The sequence below is a fragment of the Polypterus senegalus genome, chromosome 7 (assembly GCF_016835505.1).
Source record: "Polypterus senegalus isolate Bchr_013 chromosome 7, ASM1683550v1, whole genome shotgun sequence".
Lineage (NCBI taxonomy): Eukaryota > Metazoa > Chordata > Cladistia > Polypteriformes > Polypteridae > Polypterus > Polypterus senegalus.
The window spans coordinates 142,259,553-142,286,776 of record NC_053160.1 but is presented as its reverse complement, the minus strand read 5'-3'; the positions used below and the strand labels follow the sequence as shown (position 1 = coordinate 142,286,776).

The 27,224-nt window shown below is 39.4% G+C and overlaps 1 protein-coding gene across 1 annotated transcript in view; it reads left to right on the top strand.

Annotated features, from left to right (window-relative positions):
- Positions 1-27,224, top strand: part of fam172a (family with sequence similarity 172 member A) — a 716,959-nt gene that overhangs the window by 72,544 nt on the left and 617,191 nt on the right. The window contains exon 4 of the mRNA XM_039759350.1: positions 19,858-19,958. Coding sequence (XP_039615284.1) covers positions 19,858-19,958 — 101 coding nt within the window. The remainder of the gene's footprint in view (positions 1-19,857; positions 19,959-27,224) is intronic.

Below are 27,224 nucleotides of genomic sequence, written 5' to 3'. Positions count from 1 at the left end.
GTTTGATGGTTCTGTGATCACACACTAATATCTTAGCAATTCCAAAAGTGTTGCATCCCTCTGAAAGACTTTTTACAATTTTTGACTTTTCAGAGTCAGTTAAATCTCTTTTTTGGCCCATTTTGTCCGAGGAAAACTAGCTGCCTAATAATTCTGCACTCCTTGATATAGGGTGTTGATCTCCTTAGGCCACACCCTCCCTCATTACACAAATACACATCACCTGACGTGCTTAAATCCAATAAGCATTCAAGTTAATACAGCTTGGAGTTGGAATATACGCATAAAAATGATGATATGGTCAAAATACTCACTTGCCTAATAATTGTGCACACAGTGTAAGTAATTCATTGTATTATGTATGTAACAATAAACTTTAACTTGAAATATTCTTTCTATTGGAAAAGCTAATTGGCTTTCAAAAAGTAAGCCTTAATTATACAGTATATAGGTTTATAAAAGTAGATAGTTATCATCCAGTCTATAAAAAAATTATTTCTGCTATTTTAAATTTGAATAAATTATTGTTCCATTCTATATGTGGAGATTATCACTAATATTTACCGCCAAAAACCAAGACTGGCCATGGAAAAATGGCATCAGTAAAGTAAAACAAAACAATCTAGAGAATCTAAAATAAAAAATATGCTAAGAAAAAGTATCTTTTTAAATTTTTTTCATATCAGAGTGTAATTTTCTATAACTTTAAAACAGTTGAGCAGTCATAAGGCAGTTAGTGTGAGTGTAGTTAATTTGAGAAATTTAAGATATTTAGTTGATGTTTAGTTGACATATTTGTAGCTTAGGTTTCACCGTAGTGCACATTGTTTAGCACTGTTCTTGTTGCGTCTCTGTGCTTTTCTTCTGGGTGTTCCAGTTACCCTTCTACATTATCAAAACCTTGCAGGTTTGGTTAAATGGTCCCAGTGCATGTTTGAGTATGTGCATGAGTGGACACTACGATAAACTTTTACTGTGTCCATACCCATTTCCTGCATTATGCCCAGTCCTGCCAGGACAGGCTGTTGCTCCCTGCTTCCCTGAATTGGAGTAGTGGGTTTGAAGGTGACAAGGACAATTATTAGTTTGCCAGTGAACTTAACACATTTGCTTTGAGGTTACTGTGAACTGCTGTGTTATCATAGGAAAGCAGTCCTAAAAGGTCCTTCATTTTTACTGAATTGCCCGTCTTTTCAGAGATAGGTGGCTTCCTTAGCCATGGGTATACCTACTGCCCATTTTATTGAAAGTTATTCTTGAACAGGGTTATGAGGATAATTTTTTGGAAAGGGGTGCTGAAGACAACAAAGACTATATAGTATTCGTGCATTCATGATCCACATAAGTCTAAATAACCTACATACAGTACATACATGAGAAATGAGTTTCCATGTTTAGTCCTGCTGCAGCAACAGCCACCATTTAATTAAAAAATGTAAAAAATTAAATAAATTAAACATAAAAAAACAGCAGGCTTAGTATTTTGCCAGTTTGCAGAATATTTTGTTACCTCTCCAATAAAAATTGAAATGTTGTTCAGCAGAGTGGACGTAGTGCCAACTCAGCAATTACATGATGTTTGCATTGTGTCATTGCCAAAATGACCTTTTCAAACCATAAATGATTTGAGAACTTTTTGATCAGTTATGTAGACTTAAGTGAAACTCTATATCTGTGCTTCAAATAATGTATTTATTTTCAAAAGGTATTTTTTTCTACTGTGCGAAGTAACAGGTAACAAAATTAAAATACAGTAAAATCTTGATTATCCGTCGGGGGTAAGGCTATGATAGATAAGAGAAATGACAAATAGCAGAACAGCTACTTTATAAATAATACACAGTAGATTAGTTTAGCGAATAATTTAATATAGTGTTAACAAAGTTAATTAAGTTATATAATATTGTAATGACCAGTCAACTACAACTCAGAGGTACTGGAGTTTTCTACATTTTACTTGGAGTCTTTGTTCCGCAACAAATGGTGCCGTCTTATACTCCATTATCTGGGTTATAGAGCACATCTCCAAAACAATTAAAAAAGCTTTCCCTAACGATAATTAGCTCCTGCCACTCACATTCTGTCTTTTTCTATGCCGCAAGCAATCCTGTTTATTATTTCCTAACTCCCTACTCAAAACTTCGTTCTGCCCCACCTTCCCTTTTCTTCTAATTTCTCCTAAGAGGTGTGTCCACCCCTCACAGAACAGAAACCCTTCACCTAGTTCTATCACTTACACAGCGTTCTGTTTTTATGCTCCCACAGAACGCATCATAAGCTGCCTGCACGTCACAGCATATTAACAAAAAATAATATAACAGAATTTAAAAACAAAATGACAATTCAGAAGAACATTAATATTAATACAGTATAACATTACCATCAGTGGTTTCTATTTTTGACACATTTTTCAATTTTGTCAGCATCACGCTTTACATCGTTCACTATTGTTCTTCCTACTCCTTAAATGAAGGCAATACATGAATCGCTTTTGCCGTTTTAAGAAAATGTTAATGTGCCCAGTTCATAGCTACACCCCAAACAGCATACTAACTGCTAATATGTTCATATGTAAAAGTGATAACATTTTATTCACAAAGAAATACCATTAATTACATAAAAAATTACTCAAGTGAAAAGTACATGATGCAGAGACTACTTGAAAAAACGTAAAATAACCAGGCTCCGAAAAAATTGCTGTAGTAAAAGTACAGTTTAGTTATTTTAGAAAAAAAAATAACTGAAATTAGTAAATATCTTTAAATATCCATGCTCAGCACTATGGAGGAATATTTCGGACAAAAATTAATAAATAAATAAATGCGCAAATAAATAAAAGTACTGTGAAATGTGAACATAAATAAATAAATGTGTCATGAAATGAGAGCATAAATAAATATGTCATGAAATGAGAGCATAAATAAATAAATTTGTTTATTTAATTTTGTCCGTAACATTCCTGCAAACCGTCATGAAATGCGACTTGAAATAAAACTGTCACTTTCACTCGTCAAAGTTGAGAGGGTGGGCTCTAACACGCCCTCTAGTTACTGATTGGTGAATCGATAGCACAAGAATTAATTAGAAAAATGCTTACTACTGCCGATGAAATGGATTCTGCCGAAGATATTACATATTTCATAGAGAGAATTGAAGATTTATTGGAAGAAATTACAATGTTGGCGGCCCTTTTAGACTCCGATATAGATGAAACTATTTTTGAAATTATCGAAGAACTGGTGGAACGGACTCTACTACACTCCAGTTCAGGTGACACAGTTCCCTGCTCTGGACGTCCATCCTTTGACATTCCCGCTGAGTCAATAGAACACCTTCTGTTATGCGGTTTAAAAGTACAACAGATTGCAGATCTACAGTGGTGTGAAAAACTATTTGCCCCCTTCCTGATTTCTTATTCTTTTGCATGTTTGTCACACAAAATGTTTCTGATCATCAAACACATTTAACCATTAGTCAAATATAACACAAGTAAACACAAAATGCAGTTTTAAATGATGGTTTTATTATTTAGGGAGAAAAAAATCCAAACCTACATGGCCCTGTGTGAAAAAGTAATTGCCCCCTTGTTAAAAAATAACCTAACTGTGGTGCATCACACCTGAGTTCAATTTCCATAGCCACCCCTAGGCCTGATTACTGCCACACCTGTTTCAATCAAGAAATCACTTAAATAGGAGCTGCCTGACACAGAGAAGTAGACCAAAAGCACCTCAAAAGCTAGACATCATGCCAAGATCCAAAGAAATTCAGGAACAAATGAGAACAGAAGTAATTGAGATCTATCAGTCTGGCATTTCAGAAAAAGAACATCATACCAACAGTAAAATATGGTGGTGGTAGTGTGATGGTCTGGGGTTGTTTTGCTGCTTCAGGACCTGGAAGGCTTGCTGTGATAGATGGAACCATAAATTCTACTGTCTACCAAAAAATCCTGAAGGAGAATGTCCGGCCATCTGTTCGTCAACTCAAGCTGAAGCGAACTTGGGTGCTGCAACAGGACAATGACCCAAAACACACCAGCAAATCCACCTCTGAATGGCTGAAGAAAAACAAAATGAAGACTTTGGAGTGGCCTAGTCAAAGTCCTGACCTGAATCCAATTGAGATGCTATGGCATGACCTTAAAAAGGCGGTTCATGCTAGAAAACCCTCAAATAAAGCTGAATTACAACAATTCTGCAAAGATGAGTGGGCCAAAATTCCTCCAGAGCGCTGTAAAAGACTCATTGCAAGTTATCGCAAATGCTTGATTGCAGTTATTGCTGCTAAGGGTGGCCCAACCAGTTATTAGGTTCGGGGGGCAATTACTTTTTCACACAGGGCCATGTAGGTTTGGATTTTTTCTCCCTAAATAATAAAAACCATTTAAAAACTGCATTTTGTGTTTACTTGTGTTATATTTGACTAATGGTTAAATGTGTTTGATGATCAGAAACATTTTGTGTGACAAATCAGGAAGGGGGCAAATAGTTTTTCACACCACTGTATATGGTATATCGGAGAAGATGATCACAACGTGAATGAACCAGTTTGATATACGGTAAGATGCAACGGCTGTATTAATTTAGGTACTTTGACATGGAATGGTATTTGACCCTTGTTTTACGAGTATAAAGTCAGGTGCATATTTGCAGCTACTTTTTCAAACAACTTTGCCACTGATCAGAGCTGTAGAGTTGTTAAGCAGCCAGCGGTGAAGCAAGGAAGACTCCATAATAAGGATGATTGGGTGCACATAGAAGGTGTAACAATAAGAATGTTAAGCCTTATGATTGTAACGGCCGACCCCTTTACCCAGCCGGCAGCTACACCTCCAAGACCTGTGGCCTGGATAATTTACTGAGAAATCTAACTATTAAGCCGTACTTCTACACAATTAAACTTTTCCCCACGATCAACGGTACAAATGCAAGTACACAAAAGCAGGATGTAAAATTAAACGGATTAAATGTATTAAATGAAACAAGACATGCCACAAAACAGATATAAATATAAATATCCCTCCACCCCAGCAACAACAAGACAGCACCAAATATAAATACAAAAACCCTCCCTTGTCCCTGTAACATATAACACACAACACGAACAACAAAATGACTGATAAACAGAATGATTGTGAACTTGAGTCCGAATATAAAAAATGTCCTGAATACGGATGACTGAACTAGCGGCAATTGTGGTGTTTGATTTTCCAGGCGATTGGAGCAACCTCACCGTGATTCCTCGGCGTATGGTGGATGGTGAATCGACCCCGGGGTCTCAGCAGATGCAGGTTGAAAGACAGTCCGGAAAATGAAAAGCAAACTGGTGAAAGACGCGATGTGAAGAAACAGCAAGCAAGTTGAAGTGGTTGAAACAAAACGGTCTTTTTTTTCCTTCTCCTCCTTCTTTTTCCTCCTTTAAATAGTCTGTGACGGCTGTGATTGATTAATTAAGAACAGGTGTTTTCCAGGTTTACGGCTGTGGTCTCCTTCCGTCATCAACTGATACATATACAAACAGCAAACGGGACAATGAAACGAGACGCACTCAGAACTGACATTTAAACACTAACTATGTGGCCCCGCTACATTCCCCCCCCCGCCCAACCTTGGACAAGGGATGGCCGAAGTACGGCTTGAGATTGGCCACATGGATTGTGTCTTGCTTGGATTCATTGCCGATACCCCTTTGAAACTGGAAATTAACAGGACCTGTTTGTGAAATGATCTTGGCTAGACCTAACCATTTAGGCGCTAGCTTGGCGGAGAAACTTTTGCTGGCATCTGAGAGATGGTGAGCTCTAATCCGGACCAAATCACCCGGCTGAAAATGCGCTTCCTTACGCCGGGCATTATATAACTTGGCATGTCTGGATGTCGAACTCACCAACCTCTGTTGGATTCTCCGCCGTAATTCCTCCATTTTAAATAAATTATTGTAGCTGGTGGTTTCTGGACTAGGGGCTCTGGGAAGGAGTCGGTCAAGCGGGCCCTTTAACTGTCTGCCCAGCGCAACCAAAGCAGGCATCTCACCTGTGGCTTCATGCACAGCGGTGTTCAGGGCAAACCGGAGCTCGGGGAGCCATTTATCCCAATCCTGATGGCGTTCACCCACATAGGAGGCGATCATGTTCTTCAGGGTCCGGTTCACTCGCTCCGTCATGTTGGCCTGCGGATGGTAAGCGGTTGTCAGGTTTTTCTTCACTCCCCAGGCTGCATAAAGTTCATCTAATACAGAGCTCGTGAACTGCGGACCCCGGTCTGAGATGATGTTCTTCGGCACCCCCCAGCGGGTGAAGATTTCGTTCTTCAGGGTGGAGCATATCTTGTTAGTTTTCGCATCCGTCAATGCAAACAGCTCCACCCACTTTGAAAAATAATGAATTACCACCATCAGGACGGTCTTCCTCGAGCTGGTGACAGGAAATGGCCCCATCAGGTCGACTCCCAAAGTCTCCCCCGGTCCATCCGTGATTGTCGATTGTAAAAATCCTGCCGGTTTACCAGGTGGGTTTTTGAGCTGCTGGCAAGTTACACACTTCTTCACGTGGTGGCAAGCGTCTTTCGGACAGGCGGCCACCACGCAACCCCAGGATCTTTAATAAAGTTTTTGTTCTTCCAAGGTGACCACCTAAAGGACTGTCATGATAGTGGTTTAGAAAGTCGGGATGAGCTCTTCCGGGACCACTAGTTGGTGTTGCAGACCCCCAAGGGAGGATGAAGTGGTCCTGTACAAAACCCCCTGGAGGTCCACGAAGTGTACCCGGTCAGTACGCTGTTGCTCCAGTCTCTCCCTGATGCTCTGGCAGAATGGACTGGTGGCTTGTGTTTGAGCCAGGTCTTCAAGGCTTCTTGGCAGAGGGAGGATCATCTTCTTTGCCTCTGCCAAACACACCATCCCCGGTGGCTCCGACTCCTGGATAGAGCATCCGCACGCGATATTGCCACAGCCCTTCCGATAGGTCACCTTGAAAGTAAAGTTCTGGAGGTGGAGTACCCACCTGGTTAGGCGGGAGGAGGTCTTCGGGTGATTAAATACCCAGGTCAGAGCGTGATGGTCGGTGTACACTTCAAATTCAACCCCCTCCAGATAGTGTCTCCATTTTTCCACAGCCCACACGACAGCCAAACACTCTTTTCAGCTGTCGAATAATTCAGCTCAGCGTGCAAGGCTCGAGAGCGTGGCGATGACATGTTCAGCCTGGTGGATTCTCTGAGTGAGCACGGCGCCAAGCCCCAGGTTGCTGGCATCTGTTTGTACCTGGAAGGTGAGCTGCGGATCTGGCTGGGCCTGAACGGGCGGCTCTTGAAGGTGGCTCTTTAGTCGCTCGACCGCGTCCTGGCACTCTGTTGTCCACTCCCACGGGACATCTTTTTTTCTTAGGTTGTTCAAGGGAGCCGCTATATCATCCATCCTGGGAATGAACTTATGATACCACCCCACTAACCCAAGGAAACGTTGTAAAGACTTCAAATCCGTGGGCGTGGGGTACTCTCGGATGGCTAAGGTCTTCTCGGGGTCTACAGCGACCCCTCAGATGAAAGAATGTGCCCAGGAAGCGTATGTGGGGTTGAATGAAGGTACATTTCTTCGTGTTCAGCGTAAGGTGCGCTTGATGTAATCGTTGGAAGATGGTGTCCAAGTCCTGGAGATGTTGTTTAATAGAAGGGAAGTAAACAATGGCGTCGTCGATGTAAACAAAGCAGATCTTGCCTATCACCCCCCTCAGGACTTGTTCCATGAGCGCTGGAAGGTGGCCCCAGCATTTTAAGCCCAAAAGGCATGACGTTGAACTGGAACAAGCCTTCAGGGGTGATGACTGCCGTCTTCCTCTTACTCCCCTCATCCATCGGCACCTGCCAATAGCCACTGCGGAGGTCTAGTGTGCTAAAAACTGCAGCTCCATGCAGTGACTCCAGAATCTCATGAACCAGGGGCATGGGATATGCGTCCAGGCTCGTCTTCCCGTTAACCCCCCTGTAGTCCACGCAGAAACGATAGGTGTCATCCGACTTCTTCACGAGGACCACAGGGGCGCCAGGAGGAGGAAGATGGTTCGATTATTCCCTCGGCGAGCATTCGATCAAGATGTTCTTTAATTATGCCCTTCTTTAGTGGAGAAACACGGTAGGCTCGGTGCCTTATTGGAACTTCGTCCAAGGTGTGGACCACGTGGGTAACTCCACGGGCGACTCCTAATTTCTCAGTCCACACCTCGGCCCACTTCTTCAGCACCGGCCTCACCTCTTCGGCTGTTCCTCCACAGGGGCTGCCGCCGAGGTGCTTGCGTCACTCCTCACTGCCGCGTAGAAGCCAATGAATTCTGAGCCCAGATCTTCTTTGGATTTATGAATGAATTCGCATACCCCTTCCCCCGGCACCGTGTACCCCCTGGGACTGAGATGGATGGTCATCCTCATGGTGGTTTAAGAATCCAGCCCAAGGAGTAACGGGACTGACAGGTGCTGGTCCTCTAGGACATATGTATCCATTTCCCAGGTGGTGGAGAGTACACTGTACCTCAAGGGGACTTTGCCCAGGGCCCTGTGTTCACTCCCATCTGCCAATACAAATCGGACAGACGGGGCAGATATAAAGTTGTCGGTCGGTCGGCTAATCTTCTTCCACATGCTTGAGCGGATTAAGGTGTGATGGCTCCCTGTATCCACCACCGCATCCATCTGCCACCCCCGCAGCTTCACTGGGACGATCAGGAGGGACGTACTCGCTTGCATGATGGCGAGATCGGCTTCCGACCGGCAAGGTGTGGCTCGCTGGGGTTTTAGGGGCTGGGTTTCTCGTATACTGGCTTGTACCTTGTGCCAGTACGTTTTTGAGTTTCCCCAGTCCCGTTCCACTTGCGAGCCCACCTTCACCAGGTCTTCCACCGACCCCACAACCCCCCTGAGACCCCCAGCTAACCGCGGGTTACAGGCATTAAGGATGTGTCGGACCACCTCTTCTTCAGACATAGCTGGCCGCCACTTCAAACACAAAGCCCGATATTCATAGGCGAAGTCCCGGATGGATTGCGAAGGCAGTTGCACCATGGATCGCAGCTTGTCCTCCAGTTCAGATTCATAGTCATCCGGAAGAAAAGCCGCGAGATCGACGAAAGGATCCCCAGTCTACAATGTTCTTCTTGGCCGTCAGCCACCAGCTCCACACCGGCCCCGAGAGGGATGTCCCTATCACCCCCATCAGCTCTTCTGGGGTTAAAGGGTTAACAGCCAGGTACGCCTCCCCGTCCTCCACAAAGTTTAGGACATCATCGATGTTATATGGAGCCCCCAACTTGGGAAAGGAAAGGCGCACCCCAGGAACAGAGGGCCGATTGATGTATTCACTCCCCCCACGAGACCCGTACGGCGTTGAATGACAGGGTGACGGACGTAACTTCTGGAGACTCTTTCGGACCTCCCCCTGAAGAGTTTCTTGCCAGCGTTGATCCCGCCTCTGGAGGCACAACACGATTTCCCGCCCCAGGAGTTGAACTTGCTCATTGAGGTATTCTTTTATCTCCTCCTGGGAGCTGCTGATCTGAGCCCGCAGGCATCTTGCGCGCGGCGCACTTTCAGCAACCTCGGACTTTCTCATCCAGCCGGGTCAGTTGTTGCGCCAGATCTTCCCACGGAGGCGAGACATCCTCCAGGAATTCCTCCTCAGGTCCATGGTGATCTTCGAGGTATAGCGACTGCAATGAATCCACCACCTCCCGCACCGCTGAACACGCTCTGACCGTGACGTGCCGCGCCCCGGCTACTCCATCATCACACCGTGGCGAAGTAATGGTGTCGTCCTGCTCGGCACGCCCTAAAGACATGTTAATTTGGGGAACGTTTAAAGGCAGACAGCGATCATATTAGTTAAGATTCCTCAGAGAGGGCACCACTTATGTAACGGCCGACCCCTTTACCCAGCCGGCAGCTACACCTCCAAGACCTGTGGCCTGGATAATTTATTGAGAAATCTAACTATCAAGCCGTACTTCTACACAATTAAACTTTTCCCCACGATCGACGGTATAAATGCAAGTACACAAAAGCAGGATGTAAAATTAAACGGATTAAATGTATTAAATGAAACAAGACATGCCACAAAACAGATATAAATATAAATATCCCTCCACCCCAGCAACAACAAGACAGCACCAAATATAAATACAAAAACCCTCCCTTGTCCCTGTAACATATAACACACAACACGAACAACAAAATGACTGATAAACAGAATGATTGTGAACTTGAGTCCGAATATAAAAAATGTCCTGAATACGGATGACTGAACTAGCGGCAATTGTGGTGTTTGATTTTCCAGGCGATTGGAGCAACCTCACCGTGATTCCTCGGCGTATGGTGGATGGTGAATCGACCCCGGGGTCTCAGCAGATGCAGGTTGAAAGACAGTCCGGAAAATGAAAAGCAAACTGGTGAAAGACGCGATGTGAAGAAACAGCAAGCAAGTTGAAGTGATTGAAACAAAACGGTCTTTTTTTTTCCTTCTCCTCCTTCTTTTTCCTCCTTTAAATAGTCTGTGACGGCTGTGATTGATTAATTAAGAACAGGTGTTTTCCAGGTTTGCGGCTGTGGTCTCCTTCCATCATCCGTCCTCCTTTACGGGGACGGCATTAACTGATACATATACAAACAGCAAACGGGACAATGAAACGAGACGCACTCAGAACTGACATTTAAACACTAACTATGTGGCCCCGCTACATGATAATGTTCCCGCACTGAGGGTTTAGAGAGATGCATTGGGAGAAGTATAGAATAGGGAAGCCCGTATGACTGTTCTGCTGTACTCCTTCGACAGTTCTGTGGCTCTGCATATTTGTATGCACCTCTCTAAAGTCAGTTTGTCTTCTCTCAGTAACCTTTGTTGCAAACTTGCATCACTGGTTTCGCACACAGTTCGGTCACGTATAAGGGAATTTTTAATCTCCCCGAAATTGCATGTGCCTGCTAACACTCTCAGATCTGTGACGTAGTTGTCTATATTTTCTCCCCTTGCCTGATTTCTTGAAAAAAATCTGAACCTCTCTGCAGTTTCGTTTATTTTCGGGTTGTAATGTTCATCGAATTTACGTATCATCAAGCTCATGGTTAACTCATCAGGTCTTACATCACCGGTCAGCGCCTGACACAATTCTCTGCCGCTCTCTCCAATAAGATAACGGAATAATCTGACCTTAGTGTTTTCCTCTGCCTCCGGCATTGCAAGTTCTGTGTATAATCTGAACTCATCCTTCCATGTTCTCCATGACTTCGCCAGGTCTTTAGCATCAATGCTTTATACCCTATTTCGTATTAAACTTGTATCTCTCGAATATGTTGTGCGATCTTGCGATGTCCACGGCTTTATTTAATTTTAGCTCAGACCCGGCACTTAAAAGTTTCTCTCGCACTTTCGCTGAGTTTGTGCCAAACACTATTCTATCCCTGACCATCTCATCTTCGTTTGCATAAGCACAGCCCTTCACCAGCAATTTTAACTGCATTAGAAAGTGATTTGAAGTCTCGTTTATACCCTGCGTCCACTCAGTAAACTTGTATCTTGCGAATATCGTATTCGTCTTAGGCATGACAAATGCCAGCAACAGCGTGTCTATGAACTTAATTTAAACTTAAGCTTTACACCTTGCTTTCCTATTCGTTTGCATAAGCACAGTCCTTCACCAGCAATTTTAACTCCATTACAGCAATTTTAAGTCCCTTACAAAGTGATCAAAAGTCTTGTTTACACCCTGCGTCTTCTCAGTAAACTTGTATCTCGCGAATATCGTATTCGTCATAGGAATGACAAACGGCAGCGGCAGCGTGTCTGTGAACTTAATTTAAACTTATGGTTTACACGGTGCTTTGTTTCCGCAGTAGCTGCACTTATGGATATGCTTGTATGTGTCACTCGCTTCATATTCTTTTTCTGCCTTCTCGAATGTGTAATGCGTTTTTTGAACAGGTTTCATTCATCGAAGTGATCACTACCCAAATCGGTACTCTTGAATCTAAGATGCTTAATAGGCATTCCCGGTATTAAGTTGTGGATTTGCCTGCGAATATTTAGCGGCAGCGTGTCTATGAACCTAATTTACACCTTGCTTTCCTATTGATATGTGTACAAAGGCTTGTTTTCAGCGTCGGAGGGTTTCTGCAGTAGCTGCACTTATGAATATGCTAAGGACAGTCCTTCACCAATATTTACCTTATATGGGCAGGCACTCAATTACGTGGGAGGCGTGATGATGCGGGACGCAACTCCGCCTCACACGGCGACCGAGCTGCAGGCTATGGCCGTATATACGGACGAAAGTAGGTTCCAGTTTACCATTACGCGTAGAATTTCGAAATGAAACCTGTCTAACTTTTGTAAGTAAGCTGTAAGGAATGAGCCTGCCAAATTTCAGCCTTCCACCTACACGGGAAGTTGGAGTATTAGTGATGAGTCAGTGAGTGAGTCAGTGAGGGCTTTGCCTTTTATTAGTATAGATATATATTTTGTCAGATGTTATTTATTGCTTGGAATATGTCTTTATATGATTTCACCACTATGTGATTGCTGGATAGGTGTGTTGTCAGTATAACTTCACCTACCATATGACCAATTATTAGGAGCAACACAAGCGTGACAGGTGGTATGTACTCGCAATCTCAATTAGGGCGCCAACTAACAATTATTTTGATAATCAATTAATCTGTTGATTATTTTGATAATTAATTAATTAGTTGGCTATAAAAAAATTCAGGATTTATTATTTTCATTTGAATTTTAACACTTAAAGTGCATGAAATGGGACTTTTCACCAAAAAACAGGTGTGTATAAAATTTTCAGAAAAGTATTTTTTAAAAAATGAAGTACTTGTAGATATTTTAAACAAAATGTTAGCATTTATAGAACATTCATATAATACATTAAAAATAATAGTAATAAACAAATAAAAAACTTTGTAGCACTTTTTGTTCTGGCTGTACAATGAATACAGACACACAATTTCCTTAAAAACAGAAAAGGTTTTGATAAATTAAACTGGCAAAGCAGCTTATGCATTTATAATTGCATTAAATCAACACTTCAAAATGAAACATGTAAGTTATAAGTTTTGTTTTATTTTCTGTAAAAGTGACAGTTTACAGCAAAGCATCAAAATATCTGACCATCACAATTTTCCACCACAGACGAGTGTTTTGCATTTTCATGACTTCATTAGTTTCTTTTTTTTTTCGTTTGAATCAAATTAGTTCAGCACAACAAACATCATTGTAATATATTCGGGAAATGTCCAGATTATTTTTCTTTTACAGCCAAAAAAGTGATTTTCTTTGTGTGAAGCTTGGTTCTTCCTTTGCTGTGTAATATGTGGAGTTAATTTCAATTGAAAGTTGTTTTTGTGTCTGGGTAACTTTTGCCACCACTGATTCTTTGGCATTGTTTGTTTGCAGTGGCATGCTCCAAGTCATTTGTTTTTGGAAGTGTGCTATAAGGTTTTAGGCTTTGAAATGGTGTGATCCTGCCACAAAATCTGTTTTAGGGGCCAAACCAGACTTGCCACAGCAGTACTTATACATCATCACGTCTTCCTGTAGATTGTAGAAAAGTGAAGTTGTAGCCCGCTAGCCAACTAGTCATAAACATCTTTACCACCCCCTCCTACCTTTTGACTCAGAATGAGCAATATGCCTTTCAGTCAGGGCTGATGTGTTGCAGGACTCACCGCAGTTCTCGCTGCTTTTTTCTGTCTGTATAGTACAGGAGTTTTCGATTTCTTTGCACATGAGGCTGGGGAAAAAAAAAAATTCTGCTCGGGCAGGGAGGTACGTTTCTTTGCATCCATGTTTTGATCACCCACACGCTAACGTTATACAGTAGACCAAAGAGAAGACATGGTTCAGTGTTCACGGCCTTAGAGTCGTTTGTGGATTTTTCCTTAGAACCTAACAAATAATTGTTAGCAGAAACCGCAAATATCCTCCACAATTTTTTATGGCTTTTATCGTGGCAATACTGCACTGTAGAGAGAACAGGAAGCAACCGTAGAGGAAATCGCGGCTTGGGATGGTGAAAGTAGCCAATCAGAGAGCATTGTACTCTGCTAGAATTTGAACCTGCAACTCCCAGCAGTCCCTGCTGTGGCTGTGATTGGTCTTCTGCTGAGGGTGCAGGGGCTGTTTGGGGTCAAAGGATGTCAGTGCGGCTTTTAAAAAGGCGACCGGTGACCAAAAAAATACGTTTCTGTAATTTGTGTTTCAAGTTCCTGTCTGCCTGTCTTCTGTTGGGTTACCTGTACTTATTCGTTTTGTCCTGGATCGTTTCGTGTTTGGGGTCTAGATTGTCTGCCGTCTGCCTGTGTACATGAGGACTGTAAGTGGATTCTTGGCCGTCCTGCAAAGAAAGGAGTGCTCCTGATCCCGTCCACCCATCTTCATCATTTCAGGAACTCCCAGTAGGACTATCTTTACATTTCCATTCAACGTGCGAATCTCTGGACTATCTATTTTTATCATTACATTTCATCCGTTGCCGTTTTTCATGGACTTTACTGTTTGTGTTTTGTTTGTGCTTTGTTGTATTTAATGTATAATCGGCGTTAGGGGAACAGGGGTGTTATTGTTGTTTTCATGACATTCTTTATTTGCTGTTTGATTACTGGTTTGCTTTGTTTTTGTCTTTGTTTGTGAGTGTGTGCGGGTCGGGTCAAGGCTGGGTGCGTCCCTGGAATCTCCACCATAAAAATTAATAAATCAGCATCTTCTCGACGGTGTTAATCTTAGCGGCACCGGATCACAACAGCTTATTCATTTCTCTATGCTGCTGATTGACAGCTGCCCTGTGTCGCATCTCCAGCTGAGTGTTCTTGTGTTTTCCGTTTTATTCTTCTTAATCCTTAAACCACTGCAACCAGCTATAGTCGTTTTCCAGTGCCATTTGCCAGCACGTAAGAGCCCAGTATATTTGGTGATGTACATTCATTGAACGCCACAACTGGCTATTGTTGGTTCCCAGTGCAATTTACCAGCACGATGGAGCTGTTCAGTCAGTGTCGTACATTCGTTGAGCAGCCAGCTCACGACCAGTGCCGGCCCTTGCAGCACTGCAGCCTCACTTCTATGGGATTGAGCCGCTGAACTAGACTAACCTGCAAGCATCAGTGCTTACCTCTGTGTGCTTGCGTCCAGCCAGTTCAAGCGCAGTTGGCTCAGTGATTTACTGAATTTCATCAATGGCTTCAGTTGAACCTTGTACATATTTTTTCCAGTAGTTTTTTAAATAGTTTTTACAGTTCATTGGCAGTGATCAGTGTTGCAGTAATTGTGATGCTCTTTGCATGAAAAAAAAAATGTTTTCCATGAAAATTTTCCTTTTTCTTTATGAATTGTGACGATTACTTAAAAAATGCAGTAAAAAAGTATTTGGCGTCCAGCGATGCATTAACCCCCAAGGATGTGGAAGTTTAAGGGTTAAAGTCCCAAGATCCTGCCGAAACGCCCTGCACCTTCAATCTAAGGCTTCTGGCAATGAAAATGCGTTTGCATGAATTACAGTACATATAGCGGTAACATTGGTATTTTACATTCTAGCACTGTGGGTGACATATCAGTACTGTACTATACAGTAAACGGGTTTAATTTTACATTCATTTTTTAGATAATGTATTAAGCTGAGGTTGAAGTGAAATTAGTGTTTTGGGGCATATTTAGGGTTTAAACTATAAAAATAGGCATTTTTTTTAACCACATCCATAATTCATGGCTTTTCACAATTCGCGGGTGCTCTAGGAACGTAACCCCCACGAATTTTGGGGTGTACTGTACATGTGTGTGATGCAATACTGTAACAATGAGAGGTATTTTCTGCGAAAATGAAAATTATAAAATGAAAATGCAATCTGTCTTTTGCAATTTCATTTTCAAAGTCTACACAAGTCAAAAATTAGGGTCTTGCAATTGTTGGAATTTAGATTACAGTGAATGAATAGTCCATGCAAAGACAAATTCTACCATTTTTCTTTGTTGACAATCACAACAGGAGTTCTTATGTGTAATAACTTGGCTTATGTGTATTATATCATTGCACTGGAGAATGAGTTGAAGATCTCTGGCCCAGATCATATGCGAAGACATCAGGGAGCGCAGTTATTTACATTATACATTGGACTGATGCTAAGAAAAAGTTGTCATGCCAAGTTTTAGCTTTTAGTCTTGTTTGTGTTGTTTTAATTTTACGCACATGTGTCTGTCTATCTGTCCAAGTATGCTTAAAAATTAAGTATTCACAAGCTAGTCCTGGCACTGCTTCCACCTTCAAAAGAAAGCTTTTTAATGCTCTTTTTGCAGATACATTTGGGATAGAGATTTCTACATTATGGAACATGCCATATCTGAGCCTTCTGAAGTTTTCTTAGATGAAACATTGCTTGTCAGTATAAATAACCCAACTAAAGTTTTTTATGTAAATCAGTATGGGGTACAATTTTTACTTTCTATAATGGATACCAACAGAAACATCATCATCACCCCCAAAGTGGTTAATTTAAACAGGATGCATTATACGTTTGGAAGAAGTTGTTGTTATTACAAGAAACAGTAAACAATTTGCAATGGCTGTGATTTTAATTACTTAAAATTTAAGTCACTGATACTCACTTAAAGCTGAGCCAGCCAGATACCACCCTTTCCACACTGCTGAGGAGTAATGAACAACTGTTCTTGTCTTAGAGTGTCATCGACATATGTGTTGCTCTTAAACCTGGAGTTTTCACATAAATGCCTTTCTTTTAAAGATGAACTGCAAAAGAAGAGTTAAGAAAAAAATGAGAGAATGAAGTGATAGCCAGACGAAACAAATCTACCAGTCAGAAAGGATTGCCAGTCTATAGCTCAAGGTTGGATTCATCCAGTACTTAGATCATTTGTAAAAATGTATAACTCTGGAAACTAGCAGAAATACATTTCTGAAATCAATTGGCTAATTCTGAACTGAATGTGCACTGTATTGCCTTTGGTTTAGAAACTGAAATATTATACTGATTTTGGGAAGTGGATCCTTAGGGCTATATTTGGATATAATTTCTTTACATTTATAGGGGTTTGGGACTAGACACTGGACTTGTATACATGATTGCAATATTTATTTGGGGTATATCTGTATTAAACTTGTGTTTCTGTGGCCTTGCTGTATTTGGTTGTTGTTGTCTAATTCTGTTTATGGCAGAATTTGGTTTAATTTTCCTAATACAATAATTTCACTGATTTTTACAGTTATATTCTTTATGTTTGTTGGTTGTTACGTGTTTTGAATCAATGTTCTCAGATTTGCTTAGGTTACCAATTGATTTTGGGGTTGGTCTTGAGGACATCCTTTAGTTAAAAGTCTATTCTTAAAATATATTTTCGACAACAGATCAGTGGGAAACACGTAACTGTAGTTGGTTTTGCTGCAATATTGCAGAGATCTTGTATGCCTGCCTCTGGTTTGCTCACATATTGATTATTTGTATCAGTTTCTTAATCAATGCTTTGTGAGAAAAATTGAGTCGTGAACATGTTTATGATGAGCCAACAGATGATTGTGTAGTAAAATAAGCCAAGTTGGTCAATGTGTGAATTCTATGGCAAGTGATATACTGCCCTCTGTTTTACTTTTTTTGTGGTAGCATGTAGTCTGAGAGAGCTTTTGTTTCTATAGTACATAAATATACAGCAGTTAATATTCACCATTATACCAACCTGTGAAATGGTTAAAGTGAGATGAGTGATGATAAGCAAAGACATGTATTAGAAAGCGGGGGGAGAGGAGGAAATAAAAGACAAACTTGTGAAGTGACAATAATGCTAGTTCCAAATGTTGAAACTAAAAGAGCTGGTCAAGTACAATGATGTGATGATTTTTGGGTTCTGGGGGGTGAGTCAGTATGTTGGGCATATGCTGTATATAAAACTGTAGCAGTGGTTTATGCTAAATGCAGTGTCAGTTTTAATGCACAACTGGTCGGTTGCTAATCACGCGGTTATGGCATAAATCAAATCCAAATCTATAACAGACATGCCAAGAAGATTTTAAGTTTAATGTGCCTCATTGAGGACAAATCCCTTCTCTTAACACTATTTAAAAGTGGATTGATAACTTTGAATCTTGTGTGAAATAGTGTGAAGAACATGTTTGTTGGACCATTGAAAGCTGTAAGAAAACTAGAAAATATCAAAACAGGTTGAAAAGCGGACTTTGGCATTCAAGACTGCACCTGTCAGTAGCATTAAACACTTAAGATTGGACTGTTGGTGGAATTCTTAATCAAGATTTAAATACAAATAGTGCTTACATTTTTAGGAATAATTTAGCTATATGACTCAAAATTTTGTACTGATTTTGTTAAATTGTAGAATGAAAATAGGGATACATTTAACAGTACCTGAATTCATTCATAGAAATGTGTTGTTAATGGTTTAAATTATTGTTAATGATGAGTTCACTTGAAAAACTTTGTTTAAAAAACAAAAATAATGTTATTTAAGACAAGGTAAGTGACTTAAGTTAAGAGGCCAATAGTAATAACCTTTTAAAAATCATCACATTGTCGCACTGGACACCTTATAAAAATAATTATTTATTTGGGTTACTAAACTTTACATTAAGCAGTAGCACTGGTGATGATATACTTCAGAAATCTATCTTGTGTTTTGAATGATAATTATTGTTTTATTAACAAAATGTTTGCTTCCCACTTTTCTGCTATAATAAAATTTATGTGAGAAATATACTTGAATGGAAACAAAAACCTGTACTATTTTTATTATGTGACTATTTGTATTTGTCTATGTGTGGCTCAGCTGTCATTATGGTGATAAACCTCTTCTTGGGTTCCATTTGTTTTGTGTTGTATAACAGTACTGAAAATCCCAATTTATAATATGGTACTATACCAGCATTATGCCAGTTTCAGTACCAGAAGTAAATGGTTGTGTTACCGGCACATTGAACTCTGTTATATAGAAGTGTAGTAAGAACCCCAAAGGGGACCTATCTTCTTTTATATAATAATATATGTATATCATTGTGCTCAAAACTCCAAGGGGATTTCTCCAAGTGCTGTTCACAGCAGTTGTTTTTAATAAAATATGCAGAGTGTGACACAGTAGGGAGATTCTCAGAGTGGAAAGGTGTGTGTGTGTGCCAGGGGGATGGATCATCTGGAAACTGGATGGTGGAGTCAACACAATTACCTGTAATTTGGTTTAATTTCAGTTTGGTACCATTACTGAAGTGCAAAAATTTGTATTGGTATCAAAGTTACATTGTTTATATCACCTCAACATTAGTCCCATTATGGTATTGGTTGTTTTATTAGGGTCCTCAGTTTTAAAAGTTTAAGAACCTCTGATTTGTATTAAATCACATACAAAGAATTTTTTCACAGAGATTTTTAGCCTGACAACTTAATTGAAATCGTGTGAAATATTATTCTTCTTGTCTTATATCTAAGCTTGCTGGATTGCATAATAATGTCAATAATTTCTTGGTGTCACTCTGTTTTTCTCTAACCATTTTTTTTTCCATTTCTTTGCAGTAAATATTTTAAGGTAACTTGGAAAATCTTCTGAAATGTTACTAGTAAATTTTGGGGATAGTATATTATTGAGTGAATTTCTAAGGAATTGTTTTCTATTAAGTTATTATTTTCAAAAATACTGAGAGACCAGTGCTTCTTTTTTAACCTTTACATTTCTTTTCATTAAAATAAAGGAAACAACCAAATTAAATAGCATATTCACTGCTTATAGGTGGATTTCCCTTATTATTATTATTGTTCACTGTGTCACATTTTTAAGTACACATTTTTTTTTATTTTATATATACAGAGGGACAATTAAGGCATACTAAAACTGGAGAGCCATTTGTTTTCAATTATCGAGAAGATTTACACAGATGGAACCAAAAACGCTATGAAGCACTTGGAGAGGTAATTTTACAATAGCATTTTTAAACTTTTGAAAATACAGAATAATGTACTTGGCTAGTGATCCTGCCTTAGCACTTCAGAACCCAAGGGTCTGCAAGTAACCCACCGTACTTACTAGTTATTAGTTTCTTTAATATTCTATATTGCTTCAATAAACTATATTATAATAATGTAAACTTTATGTCAATGCTCATTGTTTACTAAAGAAAAATTTGATTTATGTGTGGTATTGCTTGCTGATCAGTATGGGACTGTTGAGAGATGGGGGATTATCAGGTAGGAGCAGTATTTTTCTACTTTTAAGATATTTTTTAGTTTTAGTTTTTATTCAGTTTTTTCATTCCATTTTCTAGTATTTATTTAGTTTTAGTTTTTTAACTACTAACTTTTAACTTTTGCCCTGTTTTACTCAACAAAAATGTTTAAAAGCAAAGTTTTGTCTGTATTTGTCAAATTGCATATTATTAATGTTCTATACTTGTTAACTTAATAAATCCCATGGTAATGTTACAGTTCAAAGCTTCCAGTATAATAAAAAAGTAACAGTTAAATATCACGTTACTTTAACCTTGCAATAAGTTCAAGCAGTATTTTTTAATTTAAAAACACTCATTTTATTTGTTGAATTCCTTTTCATGCAGTAAGATCACCATACACATATTTTCTTTTATATTTATTGTTGATATTCTCTGATGCTGACTATGCCATCTACCCATTTCCAAACATTGAAACTGTTTTTTTCAGTGGATACTTTAGTTATTTTTGAGAGAGACAAATATTTCTTTCTTTCTTTCTTTCTTTTTTTCTTTCTTTCTTTCTTTCTTTCTTGTTGTGGCTAAAGTGCTGCAGTCCATGTATCCTGGAACCTTCAGGGGCCCCCTGGCGGAGGCCATGTGTCCTAACAGGATGGAGCATCCCAGCTCTGATCTTGTGGCTCCCCTGCACCCCAGGGCAGCAGCACTCTAACATCCTGGGGGAGGTATTGGCACTCTCTCCATCCTTCCACATCCCAGGCATCCCGACTGTGCAGCCATCTATCACAATATATATATAATGGCACAGTTTTCAAAAGCTTACAATGTATATTGTGGAACATGACCCGGACACAGACAGGCAGACACGTTCAAATCACCCCACACACGTTTATTTACAAAGTGCATATTTACAATAGTGTTCAACAGTCCCCCAGTCCCCAAAGTCCTGGCCACAAAACACAATGCCTTCACTCTCCAGGCCGCCTCCTTGCCTCCTCCAGAGACCTTGTCCTCTGCACTCCCGACTCCAGCCCTCATATGAAGGGAGGTGGGCCCTTCTATATCCACCCGGATGTGCTGCAGGTGTCCTCCAGTACTCTTCTGCCAATACGCCCCTGTGTGGCGGAAGCACTCCGGGTGTCCCCGATCCTCTTCCCCCCAGCACTTCCGAGTGTGGCAGAAGTGCTGAGGTCCAGGGCTCCAAAGGCATAGGGGCACCCCCTGGCGGTGACCATGGGTCCCTACAGGGTTGAGCTTCAAAGCTCTGTAGCTGTGGCCCCCAAAGGTACCAGGGCGGTCGCCCCCACATGGTCTGGGGAAGGCGTAAGCCCTCCTCCAGTCCTCCTGGGTGTCTCAGCTGCACCCCACAGTATTAACAAGTGCATTTTTTAACAAGTACAGTACAATCTCAAAATTATTCATAATATCCTTAGATCTGTGTAGTTTAACTGAAGAGCATTTTATGAAACAGGCAAAATAGATGTTTTACAGAGTATTTCATTTAATAATTGTAATAATCTGTTTTTGCTTCATTATTATCCTAATGTCCTTAGTTTAGATTAGTTCCTACCACATATACAGTATTTGCATTCATCCATTTTATAGACTTTTTTTGGTTATGATAGAAACAGATGTTATTTGCAGTTATCTGTCATAACCAGGGACTGTGGATTTTGATGGTACTCACTAATTTATACAAATATAGTTAACTAACAAGGTAGTGTTTGACAGAAATTAGGGATCCCAGAAGAAATTTTGCACAGAGGAAACAGTTCAATGCAAAATTTAAATGCTGAGACATAACATTTTTATTGTTTTGAAGTTTAAAACAATGCACATAATTGTTTTGTTTGTTGTTTTATGAAACCCAGCCATTGTTTTACATATATGAACAAAGACTAAAGAGAAAATAATGTTTTTTAATGTTACAAATGTTAAAAGCAGTAGAGGATCAAGACCAAATATTAGATACAAATTTATACAACATCCCATCCCTTCTTGGGACAGGCACTTCAGTAATACAACAAGTATATCATTGCAAAAAAGCAGAAGTTTTCAATAAGGCTTTTTCCTCTTAAATAACAAACAAGCTAAAAGGTGAGTAGATTATTTGAACGTTTAGGGCATAAATGGCAAACCGGAGGCTCGCGAGCCACATGCGGCTCTTTGCCTTTATATGTGCAGCTCTTTGTTTAACATCATATTGTCTTTGTTTTGTTAGCATGTTTGTAACTTTCATTACTGGGATTTGAAAATGGATGGATAAATATATTATGGATAGATTGATGGATTTTATTATCACATTTTAAGGCTTTAAACTTCCAGTGCCGTTTTACTTCACTTCATACTAATATCAACTGTGAATTTCCCAAATTCACATAAACAACATGAATAATTTGAAATGTCAGTCATTCAAGGACATGGACGTTATCCAGTGACCTGAAACAAAGACTGGATTCCTTTGGTACTGTGTCTCTTCGGAGAATCATTGGGTACCACTGGTTTGACATATATCTATACTAATAAAAGGCAAAGCCCTCACTCACTCACTCACTCACTCACTGACTCATCACTAATTCTCCAACTTCCCGTGTGGGTGGAAGGCTGAAATTTGGCAGGTTCATTCCTTACAGCTTCCTTACAAAAGTTGGGCAGGTTTTATATCGAAATTCTACGCGTAATGGTCATAACTGGAAGCAGTTTTCTCCATTTACTGTAATGGAGATGAGCTTCAACGCCGTGGGGCGGAGTTTAGTGTGACATCATCACGCCTCCCACGTAATCACGCGTACATAGAAAACCAGGAAGACCTCAAAAGCGCTGAAGAAAACATGCATTATATAATTGAGAAGGCAGCGAAACAATAAGAAGCGGCGGTGACATATACAACCATATTCATGAGTTCTGCTACTTGGAAACAAAGCACGATGTAAACCTACACTTTAAATTAAGTTCATAGACAGGCTGCGCTGGCGTTTGTAATTTAGTGCCTGCCCATATAAGGCCGTCCGTCAGCGGCAATCAATAGCAAACTGCCACGGGTAAATATTCACGGGTGAAGGACTGTGCTTATGGAGGAAGATGAGATGGTCAGGGTGGTGTTTGACACAAACTCAGCGAAACTGCGAGAGAAAGTTTTAAGTGCCAGGACTAAGGTAACATTAAATACAGCCATGGACATAGCGAGATGGCACCAGCACAGCTGGGAACCTTCGATGCATGTACACGAGTGGCTCCGTGAACTGGCGCAGTGCACAGATAAAAGCAACAGTTCCAAAGGCTGAACAAAACCGAATTACACAATTGAAAAGGCAGCAAAAATATGGCGTCTCATACATACAAGCATATTCATAAATCCAACTACTGCGGAAACAAAGCACCGTTGGAAAAAGTCAATGTCCGCTAAAGGAAGACAGTGTAAAAAACCCGTGCATGCAGTGTGTCAGGTCTCAGATAAAGAAGAAGGCGAGCTGTTTATTGATGCAGTAAGAAGCGAATCGATGAATGAAACCTGTCATCTTTACAGCGATTGACAAACACGGAATGTAACTTGAACACAACACATCCTACAAATACGAACCTGATTGAAAGAAATAATGATAATCAAATCCTTGATGACAGCAACACTCAGTAACACTCACAAAACAAATACTGTATATTGACAGTCATGTTCGTTATTTTAAAATGTTCCCTTTTCTTTTCTAGCTTTTTAACACACTACTTCTCCGCTGCGATACGGGTATATATATATATATATATATATATATATACCCGATCTACATACTCGAATAATGGATACTTTATTAGCCATCAATGATTGTTTTGGTAAAGCCATACTCAGTGTATTCATTAGATGAGCGGTAAAAAGTAAGGCGAGGGAGGATGACTTATTGAGGCATGCAGGCTGTAGTCTTGCGTCAACTCTATCTGAATTGCGATCACATTTGAAAAAATATATCTTTTCAAGTTCTATTTAGTCCATATGTGTCAAACTCAAGGGCCGCGGGCCACATCCGGCCGGTGTAATTATATCCGGCCCGAGATCATTTTATATACTGTATTATTGTTATTAAAGCCGGGTATATGAAGCGCTGGTAACACAATAAACTACAGATCCCATAATGCAGCGCTTCAGCTGCCTTGCCGAACAGTTACGCGTTAATCAAGTCTACCTTATGATGCTGCAAGTTATTGCGAAGCTAGCTCACCACGATGCTGAAGAGAAAAGTTGATTCTGAAAATAGAGCCTTTAAAACCGATGGGAGGCTGAGTATATGTTTACTGAACCCGTGTGTCTCATTTGTGGAGCTAATGTGGCTGTAATTACAGAATTTAATCTAAGGCGGCACTATAAAACAAAACATCAGGGTAACCTGAAAGACCTGAATGCAATGCAGAAGATACAGAAAGCAGAAGAATTAAATAAGAATCTGACACTTCAGCGGACGTTTTTACCCGTGCACAATCACAAAGTGATTTCAATTGAGGCTGCTTTTATGGGAGACACAACCACTTGCCCCACTTTCCCTGTTACCAAGTAATGTTAAACCAAGTCGTCACTACGGTGTTCCCAAATCGCACTTTGCTGATAAACTGGCGCACTGAGTTTGCGGCGCTTTGGTGACTTTGAAGAACAAAAAAAGTCCGTCTACATGCGGCTCGAACCTTGTGCATGTTTGGTAGCACATATCTGTGTGAGAAGCTCTTCTCAGTGATAAAGACTAACAAAACAGCACACAGGAGTCGCCTCACTGATGAGCACCTGCAATCCATCCTGAGAATCTCCACAACACAGAACCTCACACCAAACAGAAACGAACCTGTTGCCAAAAAAGATGCCAGGCGTCCAGCTCTAAAATGACATATGAGCAAAGACAACTGAATGATTTGATTTGTTATTGCTGAAAGGAACACATTTTATTTATATTTCCAGGTTTTGTTATGCAGCATGTTCATATTTGAATTTGTATAATTTTGACAGGATATATTTTTATGGAGAGCAAAATCTTTTGGGATATTTAAAATCTAAGTTTATTTTTATATATAAAATTACATAAGAGTAAAGAAATTTGAATGTTTGTTCTTTTAATGTTTACTTTATTTCTAACTTGTATAATTTAGACAGGATATATTTTTATGGAGAGCAAAATATTATAAGTTGTTTAAGGTTTGAGTTGATTTATTCAGGAATAATATTCCTGTCTGTTTTACCATTCCTACCAAAGATATTTCTGTCGACTAAATAAAAATTCCTTCTATTTAAAATTTAAATAGAACTTGAACAAATCTGATAGTTCATAATATCCACGCAGACTTGCACGTAAGGCGGGTGTCATCCGTTTTAACAAACAGCGTATTGCACTGATCTGAAATAGCTGTGTGTGTATATATGTAGATATGTATGTATATGTATATATATGTTTATATATGTGTGTGTGTATGTATATATATATATATATATATATGTATTTGTGTGTATATATGTGTGTGTATGTATGTATGTGTGTATATATATATATATATATATATGTGTGTATATATGTGTGTGTATGTATGTGTGTATGTATATGTATGTGTATATGTATAGATATGTATATATATATATATGTTTGTGTGTGTGTAAATATATATATATATATTATATTTATATTTATATATATATATATATATATGACAACAACACTCATCACTCACAACAGTGACAAAACAATAACATTGACAATCATTTAACGTTATTTTCAAAATGTTTCCTTTTCTTTTTCATTGCTTCTTTAACACACTACTTCTCCGCTGCGAAGCGCGGGTATTTTGCTAGTTTTATATATATTTTAATAGCCAAGCAGAGGCAGATTTATATATAAAGAAGCAAAAGGTGTATCAGTTAGTTCTAGTAGCAATGATAATATAAAAAGATGAGGCAGACCACTGCCGTTATTAAAAAGGGGAGGTTCAGTGCACTTACAGTGAAACGGTCAAAAACTACTTAGGTTCCTGTGTAAGTCACCAACCTCTACATTTACCAAGTCCAGGGCTTTTAGCTATAAAGTACTGTGCATTAGAAAAAAAAAAAAAAAAAAAAACTGTTGACAAAATGGTCGACAGTCTATATATAAGGAGTATTTACTGTACTATATATATGATAGAGTTTAAAAAACTAGCACTACCAATTGATATTTTTAGTTCTTTTTTTAATTACATCTAAGTTTTTAGGAGTAACTAGTTAGTACACATTGTATGTAAAACCTCCCTTAAAATGCACAAATAAATAAATTATTTGTTAACACTTTAAACAGTTGCACAATTAAAAATATATATATATTTTAAATAAATGCATATAAATGTACATTTTAATCAGGGTTTTAACTGCCTGTATTCATTAATTTCTTCAAAGTGCAAAAATACTGTACGAATAATTTTTGTATTGCCATAGACTCACGACAATTCTGTACTGAATGTTTATAAAAATATTGTCTGTAATATTAAAATATCACAGTACCCTTATTTCTGTGACATTTCTGATCAACCTCATGTTATTTTTCTTAAATGATATTAAAAATGCACTCTACCACTAAACACTCTTCAATATTTTGACAAATGGGTCTGTAAATAAAAAAAAAAAATATATAAATTGTTTATTGTAGTTAAATTTTCCAAAGCAAATACACTAGTCTCAAATTGAAATAATTTAATGTAACACTTATGATGATAGAATTTTAATTGTTTACTACATTAGTTTTACTGATTTAAACTGGTTTAATGATTGGCTGCTTAGCTACTAGCAATTCAACTGCTAAATTATTATATTTTTTGGTAAAAGAAAAGGGCTCAACAATTTCTGCGTCTAGGCCCCCATAACAAACCCTAGGCCCTCAACAAGATCTGTTCCACTTCAGTTCATAATGCGTAAGTGAGGTGCACTTAGCAAATACAATATCTTTGTTTTCTTAAAAGTGACTATTTTGACAATACTCATAAACAGCAGCCAACACACAGTGTTATATTTATCTACACA